The following is a 17,237-nucleotide window of genomic DNA, read 5'->3' on the forward strand; positions in this document are numbered from 1 at the left end:
GAATTTATTAAGTCAAGTCTAAATGTAATAATCATTTGTTAACAAACAAGTATTCGTTACTTCCATCAGCTCATTGTTTCTGCTTTAAATTATTACATTTTTAGCTAACTGTGATTTTGTATAAGTACATTTCTGAAATACATAACTTAGACAGTTTCCTCTGATACCAGATCACTCTGAACTGTAATGTGGACTCATGCATTTTCTATAAAGCTGCTTTGAAACGATGTGTATGTGAAAAGCGCTCTACAAATAAATGTGAATTGAAGTGAAGTCCATTGTAATGTTGGTAACGCTTCCTTCTACAGTACATTAACTTACATGTACTTACACTTGCCTAAGAAAGTACTGGGTAATATAAGGTAAGTACATGGGTTAAGGTTAGGTTCTGGGGTAGAGTCGGGGTTAGTACCTAGTTATTACCCAATTATTGTAATTACTCTAGTAAGTGCATAGTATGTACATGGGGAACAGGACTGTAAAAGGAAGCGTTACCGTAATGTTTATTATATCATAATATCATGCCTTATAGTTGCATTTAGGAGATTAGAGATGGACGATGCATTTTGCAATAAGCATTCAAGCAGTTTCTGAAAGAGTCTCTTCTACTCACAGAGGCTGATTGATTTCATCAGAAATACAGTAAAAACAGTGAAATATTACTACAATTCAAAATAACAGTTTTCTAGTGAATATATGTTAAAGTGTAATTTATTCCTGTGATCAAAGCTGAATTTTCAGCATCATTACTCCAGTCTTCAGTGTCACATGATCCTTCAGAAATCACTATAATATGATGATTTGATGCTTATTTATTATCAATTATCATTGGTGCTCAGTTAATAATAATGGTTCTTGTTATTATCAATGTTGAAAACAGTTATTTTTGTGAAAACAGATTTTATTTCTATGGATTCTTTGATGAATAGAGTTCAAAACAACAGCATTTATTTGACAGAATCTTTTGCAATATTATAAATATCTTTACTGTCACTTTTGATCAATTTAATGCACCTTTGCTGAATAAAAGTATTAATGTTTTTTATTTAAATGGGAGTGTATCACAGTTTCCACACAAAAAAAAGCAGCTCAACTGTTAATAATCATAATAATCATAAATGTTTCTTGATCATCAAATCATCATATTATAGTGATTTCTGAAGGATCATGTGACACTGAAGACTGGAGTAATGATGCTGAAAATTCAGCTTTGATCACAGGAATAAATTACACTTTAACATATATTCACATAGAAAACAGCTGATTTACATTGTTATAATATTTCACTGTTTTTCTGCATATTGGATCAAATAAATGCAGCCTTGGTGAGCAGAAGACACTCTTTCAAAAACATTTTAAAAAATCATAATTATTTCAAACTTTTGACCGCCAGTGTATATATCGCCCTGCATTAGTATCCTGCATACTGACACATTTAATACTTATATACTTTATATAAACTTTATATAAAGAGCTGAGCAATAATAAAGTTACATTTCGCGGTGAAAAAACTAAATCCGGCAGTTGAGAGTTGCTATATAGGACTAATTGTACGTTAGTGTACTGTATGTATGCGGACAAAGTTGGATATTATATATAATTTTATATACAGAGCTGTGACGATGTGACGATATAAACAGTCACACAGCCGAGGTTTGCTATATCACATGTATTGCTTTACGTGAGTGTATGTAGAGTATGCAGGTAAAGTACTTTTAATAATCAGCTGGGCGATAATATAGGTTACATTTTTTGACATTATAACAATAAAGCTGTTCAAAAATTGTCTCTATACTGTTGCACTTAACGTGAGTTTACTGTATGTATACGGCTGAGGGTTGATGCAATCATTTGTTAATTAATTCGTTATCTGGTGATTTTATTTAAATGATAATAATAATAATTTTTGAACAATTTGGTGTAGTGACAAGCCAATTACTGTTTGGTGATGTACGTCACTGACACGGTTAACTGAAATATCAATGAAAAACAAAAAGCCATTATTGCTTGAATATTACGTGTGGTTTTCGCAGCTTACCTGACTTTTGTGGGCTGGTTTTAATGGGTAATTCACAATGTTGTCCTCTTTAAAACGTTCTAGATGAAATTACAGATGTTATATGCAAGTAAACAGGCTTTTTTTTAAAGAATTTCACGAGTAAAGGTGACAGTAAAGCACTGAAACGAGTCTCACACACCGTTCTTGATGATGAGCGGGTTGGCGCTCGCGGGAGTCGAGCTCTCGCTGCTCTCAGGGCTGGAAAGAGTCGGCAGACTGTGTACCCATGATGCACTGGGAGACTTCTGCGAGGGCAAGAAGCTGATTGGCTGAGAGCAGTTCTGCAAGAGGAAATGACATCAAAAGGGAGTTTGATAACCGAGAAACAGATCGTACGTAAATCAGCAAAAACAATACTTACTGTAAATGACAAGGCTTTTCGCTTGTCCTGAATTCTTCTTATAGCGTTCCGCACCTGCATCATCATAAAACATTCAGATACAGTATTATGATGTAATCATTCAACTGAAACGTGACGGTCAACATGAGAGATGTTCATACAGAAGTCATACCTCACTGTTGTAAACCGCATACACCAGAAATATGTACAGGCCCTGGAACATGAAGAGAGTTAACGCTGCTCGATTATGGCAAAAATCATGAACATAATTATTGAGATCACAATTAAGCTATTAAACATGGCTAGAAACATCATGCATTTATTGAACTATTACTTTCACTATTTCAAATGAAACTATAATGCAAATAATGTCATAATGCAAAAAATCTTAATGCAACCTATAATGCTGTGAAATCTAAGTGCTATATGCAAAATAATTATATTTTCCTTTCGATTTTGGGGTACAATATGACATGGACATTATGACATGGACGTGTTTGAAATAATTTAATTATTAATTTTACTGTAATAAACAGTAAATTACTTTGTTTTCTGATCCAATATAACAGCAAAATGCTGAAAATGCGGCACTCATCTATCTATAAATACAAAATGTAAAATCTGTCGTGAAGTGACGTCTGTTATATTATACTGTATTTTTCAACACATACAGTGCTTAGCATAAGTGAACACACCCTTGCTAAAGTTGACTAAAAAGAGGAATAAAAAATCTTCTTTTGGAAATTGATCTTAATGCCTTAATTAAAAAAATAAGGAAAAATCCAACCTTTAAGGACACCAATTTTCTTTGTGAATGAATAATGTATCGTAAATAAATAAATGTTCTTCCTTAAAATACAGGTTACATAAGTCAGGACACCCCATGTTAAATTCCCATAGAGTCAGATGATTTTTATTATTAAAGGCCAGTTGTTTCATGGATCAGGATAATATGCATCCTGATAAAGTTCCCTTGGTCTTTGGGATTAAAATATCCCACATCATCACACACCCTTCATCATACCTAGAGATCGGCATGGTGTTATTTCAGTCAGCCTAATAGTTTGATTTGCATTGAGAGATGATCTTATGGAAAGTTCCCCATGCCGATCTCTAGGTGTGATGATTTTTTTATTCCTCTTTCTATTCAACTTTAGCATGGGTGTGGTACATTTTGTCATTTATATGGTACATTTAGTTATTTTCACTTGTTTGTGGCGCTTGAATTGTCAGTAGTAGTTCTCTGTGTATGACAAGTTTTGGAATCCGCAAAATACCTTCTTATTTGCTGATCAATACATATTAAGTGTCTGCATAATCTTCCTTATTGACTGCTGGCTACAGTTCATAATTCATAATGTTGTCAGACTGAGCTGTGACCTATTTAAGCTCTGTGTGTCTGGTACAATATTTTGAGCAGTATATGGATCGTATAAAATTGCAAGTAACACTTTTTAATAACTGCATGCTATGAATCATTAGTTAAGCATTAGTTAATAGTTCATTCAACATTATAAATTCATAAAGCAACATTAATAGACATTAGTAAGCAGTTTATAAATACAGCAATAAATGCTTTACTCTAGATACGTTATTAATGATCAATTTATCATTTCTAAAATAAAGTATTACATTATTTACAAACCAGTTATTTAGGAGTTGTCAGTGGTTCATAAGATCATTTAGTAAGTGTAAGTAAATGAAACTATTTCAATGTACATTTATTTATCTTATTATTTAGACAGAGTAAGTTACTCAGTGTGTTAATAAAGGCTTTATTAACACGTATTCCTACTGTAATTCAGGAAGTTATTAAACATTTAGTAGTGTTCAGTAACTATTTTTGTGAGCTCATCTAAAGTAAGCACTATATCTATGCCTCATAAAGCTTTTACAAAGGAGATTCAAAGGCTCAGGTTTCTTCTAAACAGAAAAAGGAAAATAATTATATTAATGTTGGGACAATGCTTTATAAATGATGAATTAACTATTTACTAATGCTTAACTAATGATTCATAGCATGCAGTTATCATGAAGTGTTACCAAATTTGCTAAATAGTTAAACATTCATCGATCAGTACTTTTTACTTTCAATGCTCAAGTACATTAAAAATTTGACTTAAGTACTTGTGTAAAAGTACGAATGCTCTAATAAAATATGACTTGATTTGTTTACTTCATCCTCCACGGTCTAATCTCAGTAGTTAGCATAGAATCAGCCATATATACTGTGTATATATATATATATTAGGGCTGTGCAGTGATTAATCGCATCCAAAATAAAAGTTTGTGTTTACTTAATACACGTGTGTGTACAGTGTATAATTATTTTGTATATATAAATACACACATATGCATGTATATATTTAAGATATATACTGTGGGTGTATATATATATATATATAATCTCAGATAGCAGGAGCTTTTCCTAGATCTTTGTTCTTGCTGTTCTCACAGACGTCTGCTACATAAACACTCATGATATATCTGAACAGCTAATTATATCAGAAGAGTTTCCTGCTCATGTGTCTCGTCCTATCTGTGCGTCTCCCCCGTTCTCTCTATCGCTCTTCTGCTGCTTTTATCTTTTTCCCAGACACACACAGTAAATCTACATTAACAAGCTCTGGGAGGGAATTCAGCCCTCGTTCATTAAAGACATGGGAGGAAGAAAGAGACAGAAAGTGCAAGAAAGCTACATGAAGCTGAAAGAGAGGAAGTTCATTTCAAATGTGTTGACGGATTTGAGCCTGCATAAGAGGAAGGCAAATACATCTGAACTCTCTCTCTCTCTGTCTTTAATAACATGCATGAGTTAAGCTACTTGATTATGGCAAAAACCATTAACATAATTATTGGCAACACTTTACAATAAGGTCCCATTTGCTAACATTAGTTAACATGAAATAACACAGAACAATTTTTATTAAAGTCCCCCTGTAGTCAACAACTTTATCACTTAAAACTCATCTTGGATCCCCAAAATGACATATGTAAAAGTTTTTTCCTTGAAAAAATTTAAAATAAAATATCTTGAATGTAACTCGACACCCTTGCCTCATTTAGTATACGCGGTTCTATGAATATGCAAATGAGTCCCGCCTCCACTCACTCAGAGATCCACTCGTTGACGATCACACGTTGATCTGATTGGTTACAAGGTAGTTTGTGACGTCAGAAACACCAGCGATTTCAAACCCTGTTTTTGAGACTGTCTTTGGTTCACTGCAGTTTTAAGGAGAAAATACTCAGCAATGCTGTCGACTTATGAATTTACACATGGTTTGTCTTAAAGCATATTAAAAACACCACATAGACATATAAACAACATTAAAAGCTGGATTTTAACCACAGGGGGACTTTAACTAACATCCACAAAGATTCATAAATACTGTATCAAATGTATTGCTCATTGTTAGTTAGTATTAGTTAATGCATTAACTAATGTTAACTAATGGGACCTTATGGTCAAGTGTTACCTATAATTACCATTATTTCACACGGTTAGACATAGACTTTGGAAACATCATGCATTTATTGAACTTTTAAATATTATTAAAAATTATTTTTAACAGTGGATTTCCTTGAAATGAAAGTTATATGCAAAAAAAAAAAAAAAATATATATATATATATATATTTATATAGTTAATTAAAAAACAATGTTTTCATTGCCGCAGGTTGATATTTCCCTGAAAAGTTTATATATATATATATACACACACACACACACATATATATATATACATATATATACAAAAGTTGAATACACAAGAAGTTTATATTGTGTTACATTTAGACACAGTATTATCAATATTGCCTGTTTTTGCTCAACTTCGCCAAAGAAAATAGTTCAAAACAAAGCCACATGCAGCAGAACTGTTGTTAGTCTCAGAGCAAAACACAGCGATTTCATTACTGAATAAATCAGCCATTTGAATGAATCAGTTAAGTGAATGATTCAATGACCCACTCATTAAGACCACATGCCTTGTCCCTGAATGAATCAGCTATTTGAATAAATCAGTTCGGTAAATGATTCAATGACTCACTCATTAAGACAGTGACTTGCCGTGGGTTTAGTTTCATATTTATTTATAATTACATTTTTCATTCATATTCATGCCACCTCTGAGCTGCATTAAACAGTCTGCGTAAATATACCCAAATATACATCACAGCCTTAAAAGTTGATGTGTAATAAATAAATTCTATGTTGAATCAAAATATCTATTCAATGCTTTTCCCATTTAACATAATAATGGCTTTAAATTAAAAAAAATCGGGTGGTAATTTCTCAGCCAAAAAATTGATGTGTGATTAATTAGATTGATACATTTTGGCTGAGAAATCACCATATGAACAATATAAACAAACATACATTACAAGCATATTACTGTAAAGGAAAGGGTTTTTAAAAACAAGACATGCGGTCGAATGCGGCACAGCAATCGTATTATCTTGATTATTTTGTTTTTTTTAGAATCACTGGATGCCAAAATCAAAACTGAAAATAAAAACTTATGAATCGACCAGTTAAGTGAATAATTCAATGACTCACTCATAAAGACCACTTGCTTTGTCCCCGAATGAAAAGCATAGAGTGTTGTTACCTGAAAAGCATTGAGCGTGATGAACAGATAGGCCACGACATCAGACAGGTGTACCAGCACGCCACACAGCCAGGTCAGGCCTAAAACTGGTAACAAGATCAACACCGGCCGCGTCGCTGCCCTGCATGCGCACACACACACACAGACACACACCTTCATATTACTGAATGCATTGGCTAGGCTGCACGGTTTAACACTCTCCTTCAAGGACATCTATAACTAGCTGATTATACAGACACTTTTCATTCATTTCCACTATTTGAGCGTAGGAAATATCTATAAAACAGGTGTCTGTTGATATTTGCATGGTATCTCTTGAAGTCCAGGTGGCTGATAGAAACAGAAGAGATACTGGTGGGCAGATGCTTCCTCTGTTATGAGCTCAACAAGATAAGAGGAAAGCTAGAAATGACTGGCGGATCCGCCCCAGCACCCCAGCTCCAGCCCCAGCCCCAGCAGCCCCCCCCCCCCCCCCCCCCCCCCCCCCGCTCTCTCTCTCTCTCTCTCTCTCTCTCTCTCTCAAGGAAGTTGAAAAGTGAAAAGCAATCACCAGGTAAGATCCATCGTGTGAAGTTTCGAATCAGAACTGGGCGTCAACATTTTGGCTCTGCGACGGGCACTGGCCACTGTAACCATAACAACCCGGAAAAGCACCACGGCGTTGACCTGAGAACAGAGAAATAACTAGTACAATGAAGACTATCTTTCAACTTTAAAGGGATAGTTCACCCAAACATGAAAATTAGCCCATGATTTACTCATTCTGAAGTCATCCTAGGTGTATATGACATTCTTCTTTCAGACGAATACAATCAGATTTATATAAAAATCCTGTGTCTTCCAAGCTTTATAATGGCATTGAATGGCTGGTTTTGAAGTCCATAAAAGTGCATCTATCCATGATAAAAGTGCATATATCCATGTTAAAAGTGCATCTATCCATGATAAAAGTGCATCTATTCATCATAAAAGTGCATCTATCCATCATAAAAGTGCATCTATCCATCATAAAAGTGCATCTATCCATGATAAAAGTGCATCTATTCATCATAAAAGTGCATCTATCCATCATAAAAGTGCATCTATCCATCATAAAAGTGCATCTATCTAGGGCTGCAACTAACGATTATTTTGATAATCGATTAATCGGACGATTATTGTTTCGATTAATCGATTAATCGGATAAAAATTAAATTAGATTTTTTTTTAAATTATAACTAAATAAAACCGTAAATCAGGGTATTTATGTGTAAAAGTGTACTTTAAAAAGTGCAAAAGCCACACATTGAGTTTTACTAATATCAATATTTGCATTGTTTTTAATGATAATTGCTGATGGCAAGTTGACAAACATGATTATTGTTAAAAAAATGATATCCAACATATTATGTTTTAACACAATTTTTGTTAAAACAAATTTACACAGACATGTTGTTCAGATGTGAATATCTGAACTAAAAACAAAATAAAAACATCTAAAATATATAATTCATTTAATTTTTATTTAAAATTAATTATATATAAGGAATATAAGGATAAAGAATATAATATATATTATATATATAATATATAAAAGAATATAATATAAGGATAAATTGATTAAATAAATATAGAAAGACTGAAAACAATTGTGTGAACGTAGAGGCGCAGTAGATCGCGTTTGAAAAACAATTAAAACTTAGTAGACAAATGCTATAAAAAGAGAACGGAATGGAGGTAACGTTACCCAGCAAGCTAACAGGCTTGAGTAAAGGACAGGAGAAATTATGCATTAGTGCACAAGCATTCGCTGAAAACCACTGAGTACAGTGACTAAAAAACAATATTTTACTGCTGCTGTTATTAACTGCCTTCGTATTTAATGCTTCACTTTGTAAACACCGTTTTAATTTAACCTATTTCTGCGGTCTATTTTAATCCATCACTTACGTTGCGAGCGAACTGATTGCACAACCTGATGCTCGAGACAAAATACAGACATCCCGGAAGTCCCGGGAGTCTCCCGCATATTGATTGCGGCTCCCTGATGCCCGCGAATTAGTTCAAACTCCCGAAATCTAGAGCGCGCAAGCAAGAGCGCGCATGCGAGACAGGAGAGACTGCTCCAAACCGTGTAGCGCGCGCGCTCGGCAGAGCGCCTGAGGGAGAGAGACCTTGCGTGTGTGTGCGTACCAGTAAACGCTCCCCGTGACGTAAGCAGACCAACTAATCGATAATGACATTCGTTGACAACGATTTTCATAATCGATTATAATCGATTTTATCGATTAGTTGTTGCAGCCCTACATCTATCCATCATAATAGTGCATATATCCATCATAAAGGGTGCATATATCCATCATAAAAGTGCATATAATTTCTCTTCAAAATTTCTAATTCGCAACTGCTGTTTTGTTTTGCTCTTTCCTCTGCTCCTCCACGTTCGTCATTACGCTGTGCGTCGGGTCAAGTGTTACTCTTCCACTGTAAATCGATGCGTACGGCCGTATGTCGGAAGCCAGTATTTATAGTTTATTAAGTTTTAAATATGGATATTTTTCTTACATGATCGATCGCTTGACTTAAGAAGGCCTTTAATAACCCGCCAGAGCAGTGTCGAGTACTTTTATGATGGATAGATGCACTTTTATGATGAATAGATGCACTTTTATGATGAATAGATGCACTTTTATGATGGATAGATGCACTTTTATGATGAATAGATGCACTTTTATGATGAATAGATGCACTTTTATGATGGATAGATGCACTTTTATGATGGATAGATGCACTTTTATGATGGATAGATGCACTTTTATGATGGATAGATGCACTTTTATGATGAATAGATGCACTATTATGATGGATAGATGCACTTTTATGATGGATAGATGCACTATTATGATGGATAGATGCACTTTTATGATGAATAGATGGACTTTTATGATGAATAGATGCACTTTTATGATGAATAGATGCACTTTTATGATGAATAGATGCACTATTATGATGGATAGATGCACTTTTATGATGAATAGATGCACTATTATGATGGATAGATGCACTTTTATGATGAATAGATGCACTTTTATGATGAATAGATGCACTTTTATGATGAATAGATGCACTATTATGATGGATAGATGCACTTTTATGATGGATAGATGCACTTTTATGATGAATAGATGCACTTTTATGATGAATAGATGCACTTTTATGATGAATAGATGCACTTTTATGATGAATAGATGCACTATTATGATGGATAGATGCACTTTTATGATGAATAGATGCACTATTATGATGGATAGATGCACTTTTATGATGAATAGATGCACTTTTATGATGAATAGATGCACTTTTATGATGAATAGATGCACTATTATGATGGATAGATGCACTTTTATGATGGATAGATGCACTTTTATGATGAATAGATGCACTTTTATGATGAATAGATGCACTTTTATGATGGATAGATGCACTTTTATGATGGATAGATGCACTTTTATGATGAATAGATGCACTTTTATGATGAATAGATGCACTTTTATGATGGACAGATGCACTTTTATGATGAATAGATGCACTTTTATGATGGACAGATGCACTTTTATGATGAACAGATGCACTTTTATGATGAACAGATGCACTTTTATGATGAAAAGAAGCACTATTATGATGGATAGATGCACTTTTATGATGGATAGATGCACTTTTATGATGAATAGATGCACTTTTATGATGAATAGATGCACTATTATGATGGATAGATGCACTTTTATGATGAATAGATGCACTATTATGATGGATAGATGCACTTTTATGATGAATAGATGCACTTTTATGATGAATAGATGCACTTTTATGATGAATAGATGCACTATTATGATGGATAGATGCACTTTTATGATGGATAGATGCACTTTTATGATGGATAGATGCACTTTTATGATGGATAGATGCACTTTTATGATGAATAGATGCACTTTTATGATGAATAGATGCACTTTTATGATGGACAGATGCACTTTTATGATGAACAGATGCACTTTTATGATGGATAGATGCACTTTTATGATGGATAGATGCACTTTTATGATGATAGATGCACTTTTATGATGAATAGATGCACTTTTATGATGAATAGATGCACTTTTATGATGAATAGATGCACTATTATGATGGATAGATGCACTTTTATGATGAATAGATGCACTTTTATGATGAATAGATGCACTTTTATGATGAATAGAAGCACTATTATGATGGATAGATGCACTTTTATGATGGATAGATGCACTTTTATGATGGATAGATGCACTTTTATGATGAATAGATGCACTTTTATGATGAATAGATGCACTTTTATGATGGATAGATGCCCTTTTATGATGGATAGCTGCACTTTTATGATGGATAGATGCACTTTTATGATGAATAGATGCACTTTTATGATGGACAGATGCACTTTTATGATGAATAGATGCACTTTTATGATGGACAGATGCACTTTTATGATGGACAGACGCACTTTTATGATGGATAGATGCACTTTTATGATGGATAGATGCACTTTTATGATGGACAGACGCATTTTTATGATGGATAGATGCACTTTTATGATGGACAGACGCACTTTTATGATGGATAGATGCACTTTTATGATGGATAGATGCACTTTTATGGACTTCAAAAAGAAACAGCAATTCACTGCCATTACAAAGCTTGGAAGAGCCAGGACATTGTTTAATATAACTCCGATTGTATTTGTCTGAAAGAAGAATGTCAATAAAAACCTAGGATGGCTTCGGGGTGAGAAAATCATGGGCTAATTTTCTTTTTTGGGTGAACTATCTCTTATGATACATTATATTCTAAGTTGTCTAAGAACATTTTCCACCCTCAATCTGTTGTTGTTGTTTTTTGCTTCTGTGCCTTTAAGAAGCTTGCATGCGTTTGGAAAGCCTGTGCTATATGGGACAGTGTCACAAATGAGTATCCAGAAGTAAAGTATCTTAAAGCGTATTAAAACCACCATATAGACATATAAAAAAAAACATTAAAAGCATTAAATGCAGGATTTTCACCACAGAGGGTCTTTAAAAAAAATGAAACCCGCACGGATGAATTGTTAACAATAAAATCTGTAACATGCATTTTGAAAACAGACAGGGTGACTTTTCATTTCTTGCTAATACACTTAAAAGCAGATAAGAGCTTCACTTAATCAGAGACACACACTCTCACTCGAAGGAACTGCACACTTACGGCCAAAACAAAGAGCACAGGCCCTGCAAAAGCCCAAATCACATTGGACTGAAGGTTCAGCCAGCAGTATTGCTGAGCTCTGTACTGGTCCAAAGTGGCCACCAAGGTTACAGCGACTATAACAACTGGCAGCCCTGAGGAAGACAGAGCAAATACACACACAATGCATGAGAGGAAGGTTAAAGGACAATTTCGTAATTTTACACTTAAAGCCCTGTTTTAAGATCGTTTCTGATGAAATAGAACGGTTAAGATTGAAATTTGGACAAATGCTGCTGTCCCGAGAATTTTCGGTTTCTGTGTTAGCACCCCCCCCTCCACCTCCTCCACCTCCTCCACCTCGTCCACCTATACAATGGTTTCATAGGGGCACTGGAACAATCATTCATAAAACGCATTAAACTTTAGTTTACAAAGACATTGAAACTCACTGAGTGGTCTGGGGTGTACACTGATATGCTCACACAAAAATCGCTACAAAAGATGCTTTCCAACAGGTGTTTTACCATTCGTTGTAAAACTGTGGACCTATTTTCAAAACGCCTCACACCCGGACATTCTTCCGTTGAGAGCTTGAATAATAGACACTCCAGCCCAGTTGGTGGCGATAATGCACCTTTGCCAATGTTTGGATAGCGTAGCCTACGATACCGCGACTGGAAGACTACATAAAGAATACAAACAACCCCATTTCCGTCTCCGGCGGCGGAGTAATACCGTTACCGCACAGAACATCCTATACAAGTCAATGGGGTTGGACAAAAACTACGATAAAACCTGTTGGAAAGCATCTTTTGCAGCGATTTTTGTGTGAGCATATCAGTGAACACCCCAGACCACTCGGTGAGTTTCACGTCTTTGTAAACTAAAGTTTAATGCGTTTATATGAATGATTCTTCCAATGTCCCCATGAAGCCATTGTGGAGGTGGGGGGGGGGGGGTGCTAACACAAAAACCTAAAATTCTCGGGACAGCAGCATTTGTCCAAATTTCAATCTTAACCGTTCGATTTCATCAGAAACGATCTTAAAACAGGGCTTTAAGTGTAAAATACCGAACTTGTCCTTTAATCAAACAGTACATGAACACACACACACACACACACACACACACACACACACACACACACACACACACACACACACACACACACACACACACACACACACACACACACACACACACACTTCTCTTAGTTCTCACCCCAGCCCAGCACATAGTAGAGCTTCATTCTCCTCTCCTCGCTGATGTTCACAGAGACCACTTTACTCCAGAGAAGCAAACCCTCCACCAGCATCCAGCAGAAAGACGAGAGGAAGAACAGATGGAGGAGGGCCGTCACCAACCAACAGGCCTCCTGTGCCACAGAAACACACATACTGTATATATGATGACGCCAAAAAAACACATCCATACCACATTCAAAACCAGAAGCAAAAACAAAGTGTGTGTGTCCTCCCCCAGAAAACTGTTACTGGAGTAAATGCCATTGCATGTATTCTGGTGCTTTTTAATTAAACAAGTAAACTAAACTCCGCTTCACGTCGTGCATTAAATGCACAGCTATCCGTGGATTATCCGCTGCTGATATCATGCTCATTTGCCAGCATTGACAACTTAAAGCTGTTATTGATGTTTGCAACGCAATATTTATCGAAATTTATGTTTTTTAATCGATCTCACACTGTGTTTGACTGTTCAAAAAGTATCACGACACTAGATGGGTTTGCAATAGAGCAGGAAGATACCTATAAATACCTAGGGGTCTGGTTAGACTCTTCACTCTCTTTCCAGACCCACATCAATCAGCTTCAAGCTAAAATCAAAGCTAGGATTGGGTTCTTATTTCGTAATAAAGCCTCCTTCACTTTCCCAGCCAAACTTGCCCTTGTAAAAATGACTATCCTTCCAATTATTGATTTTGGTGATTTTATTTACAGAATTGCTTCAAGTTCTCTCCTTAGGAAATTGGATGTGGTATATCATAGTGTTATCCGCTTTGTCACCAATGCTCCATATAACACTCACCATTGTAACCTTTACAGTTTAATTGTCTGGCCTTCATTACATACCCGGCGTCAAAAATATTGGTATCTTTTTATTTATAAATGCTTACTGTGTAACACCCCACCCTATCTAAGGTCGTTAACCCTCTGAGACCTAAGGGTATTTTTACAATAAATTTTTCGTCTGGTGTTATTCACTAAAAAAGCTTGTAAAACATCAACACTTTTGTGCACAGACAATTGACACACATCTTTTTTTTCAGGACAAATTGAACTTTCAGCTTATTTGTGTTTCATTGATGTCACCTGAATGTAAAATAAGTTATGGGACCACAAAGACAAATGAAAAAATAAATCGGAAATTGAATCACTGAAATATTTATTGAAATCACACACAAATAAATAAAAGCTAAGCAATTTTCCTCTGGAAAACAGTTTGTTCAAGTCTTTGGAGTCCTGGAGCACAGGAATGAACATTATAACTTGAACAGAACAAAAAATATTTACATTTTTCCAAAGGAAGTCCAGGCGTTTTGGGCCTCATGAAAATCACTGATGCCAAGCCTCAAAACAGTTCCTATCAGGAATCACACAGAGGGCCACATCACAGGCTTTGCATTTCCAGGGGGTGGCCTGTTTCACCTGCCTTGTCTGTTTGCAGTTCACACATTGCCTTCTACCATAGGTGGCCTTCTTGCTTGCTTCAGTTTGTTCCGATGTTTGGACGGGTACATGGTTACTTTGTTGCTGGGTGGGAGGAACAGCAACTGTAACACCACAGAGTTGGGCTGTCAGCTCCTCCAGAAAAGCCCTGTGGGTCATGGGCTGTTGCTGCTTCTCTGCACAAACTTCCTTGTGAAGTAAAAAACTGCAGCAGCCGTCCATGACCTATTCCTGGCAGCTGCTGGGATGCTGCAGCAGAAGTGGAAGGGCCCTCCTCAGTGGAAGAATGGGAGCTTTCCTGTCTGGCTTGGGTGGGTGGGCTGGTGTCTTCATCATTATCACAACTGTAAAACAAATAAATAAAGCAAAATATTAGATCATACAAATTAGATCAATTACTGTTTTTGTATTTGATTTTTCACATAAGATTACAATGGCTGAGATTGCTACTGTACCCCCAACCCACCACAGCTATAATATGACCATTCGCTTTCCAGCCAAAAGGTGTGACCGACCCCCCACTATTCTCTCCACAGGTAAAAGGTGTGACCAACCCCCCACTACAACATCCTTTGTTTGTATCTCTAGGTAAACTCAGACAAACAATGGCTGAGAGACAAAGTGTAATCCACAACTCTGTAACAAACATAAACAAATGAAATACTACTTTTACAGAACTTATTTTTACATATTTAGAAAATTTATATTTTATCATATTAGTTTTTTCTTCTTTTTTTATACTTTTTACAGTAAATAAACTCAGACATACAATGGTTGAGAGACAAAGAGTGTAATCTACAACTCTTACTACTCTGTAACACACACAGAAAAACGAAATACTACTTTTACATAACTTATTTTTCCATATTTAGAAAATGTATATTTTATCATATTAGTTTTTGTTTATTTTTATACTTTTACAGTAAATAAATAAATGTAACTTACTCTTCAGCAGGGTCTAGACGATTCTGGTAATCAAGTTCCTCATCAGTCAAAAAGCTCTCTTCTCCAGAAAATCCATCATCCTCCATGGCATCCAAAAAGGCCAGTGCTTGATTTACATCCATGTTTCTCAATCTCTGAGGATCCATTATTCTCCGTGTTTCTCTGTGTATTATTCAAAACTCGCGTCTCTCTGTGCGTCTCTCTCTCTCTCTCCTCGAAACCACTGTGCCGTGCGTCTCTCTCTTTCCAAAATATCACCCTTGGTTCATGCGTAATGACGCACACCAACGTGGACGACGGATCAGCCTGTCATTGGTCAACAACCTCACGCAAAGCATCGCGAGATGTCCAAAATGGCAGCTTGCATCAAGCTAGCAGCAAATATGACGGAAAATTTATAAATTATGGACTTCAGAGATCAAAACTGGGATATACACATATGGATTTATTACTGAAACACTCTGAAAGGACGCACAAGTTCCAGGCTGGATAGAAAACCTTCTGAAAAGGCTAGAAAGACACCAAATACACCCCCGTGACGGCTAGCGTGTTAGCTTTCTGCTGCAAAAAACGGTAAGGAAATCGATCAATTTTTCATCAAATAATATCAATATTTATCGGAGGAGTCGTGTGGCGTCGTCGACGATGCCGTCGGTTTCAGAGGGTTAATTTCCAGAGCATTCCCATCTATGAACCTTCGTTCAAGCAGGTATGTCACCCTGGTGGCTACTAAAGCTCGTACTTCTTTTGGACGCCTCTCCTTCCAGTTCTCTGCTGCTAATGACTGGAATACACTTCAAAAATCCTTGAAGCTTGAATCCATTGTCCCGTTAATCACTTTTAAATTATTGTTATCAAATTTATTGTCGGACCATTGTACATGCTAACCCGATCTGTGCACATGATCTACGGATCTGTATATTAATCTTCTATGTTTATTGAGTACTACTTTGTCTTGTAATTATATGTGTAACGTCCTGGTTGCGTATGCAACCCACCGTTCCCTGAAGGAGGGAACGGAGGACGTAGTCGACGGTCGACTGAATTGGGAGATCGCTAGAGAGCCTGTCTTCTTCGAGTACTATTGAACGAGCCAATGTAATTGGCGTGCGTGATTCGCATCACACACTCCGCCCCCGCGGCGCGGGTATAAATACGGAAGTGGATGCACGCACTAGTTGCTTTTCGCTGAGGAGCCGAGAGTAACCCGGGGTCAGCGGTGGTCCAGCGGTAGTGGCAAGGGGACTACGTCCTCGGTTCCCTCCTTCTGGGAACGGTGGGTTGCATACGCAACCAGGACGTTCCCTTTCAGTCGAGAACGTCAGACGTAGTCGACGGTCGACTGAATTGGGATCACCCATT

The 17,237-nt window shown here is 36.2% G+C and overlaps 1 protein-coding gene across 8 annotated transcripts in view; it reads right to left on the minus strand.

The window, feature by feature from the left end:
- The window catches only part of adgrd2 (adhesion G protein-coupled receptor D2), a 56,495-nt gene that overhangs the window by 1,620 nt on the left and 37,638 nt on the right, over positions 1-17,237 (minus strand). For all 8 annotated transcript variants that reach the window (XM_077224957.1, XM_077224956.1, XM_077224955.1 and 5 more), the window contains 8 exons: positions 13,465-13,618; positions 12,262-12,395; positions 7,562-7,677; positions 7,012-7,132; positions 2,572-2,613; positions 2,421-2,474; positions 2,199-2,340; positions 2,039-2,097 (listed from right to left, as the gene is read on the minus strand). In XM_077224957.1, the coding sequence (XP_077081072.1) occupies positions 2,039-2,097; positions 2,199-2,340; positions 2,421-2,474; positions 2,572-2,613; positions 7,012-7,132; positions 7,562-7,677; positions 12,262-12,395; positions 13,465-13,618 (822 nt within the window). The remainder of the gene's footprint in view (positions 1-2,038; positions 2,098-2,198; positions 2,341-2,420; positions 2,475-2,571; positions 2,614-7,011; positions 7,133-7,561; positions 7,678-12,261; positions 12,396-13,464; positions 13,619-17,237) is intronic.

This window comes from Siphateles boraxobius, unplaced genomic scaffold (assembly GCF_051911475.1).
Source record: "Siphateles boraxobius isolate OS27281-9 unplaced genomic scaffold, OSU_SipBor_1 95, whole genome shotgun sequence".
Taxonomy (NCBI): domain Eukaryota; kingdom Metazoa; phylum Chordata; class Actinopteri; order Cypriniformes; family Leuciscidae; genus Siphateles; species Siphateles boraxobius.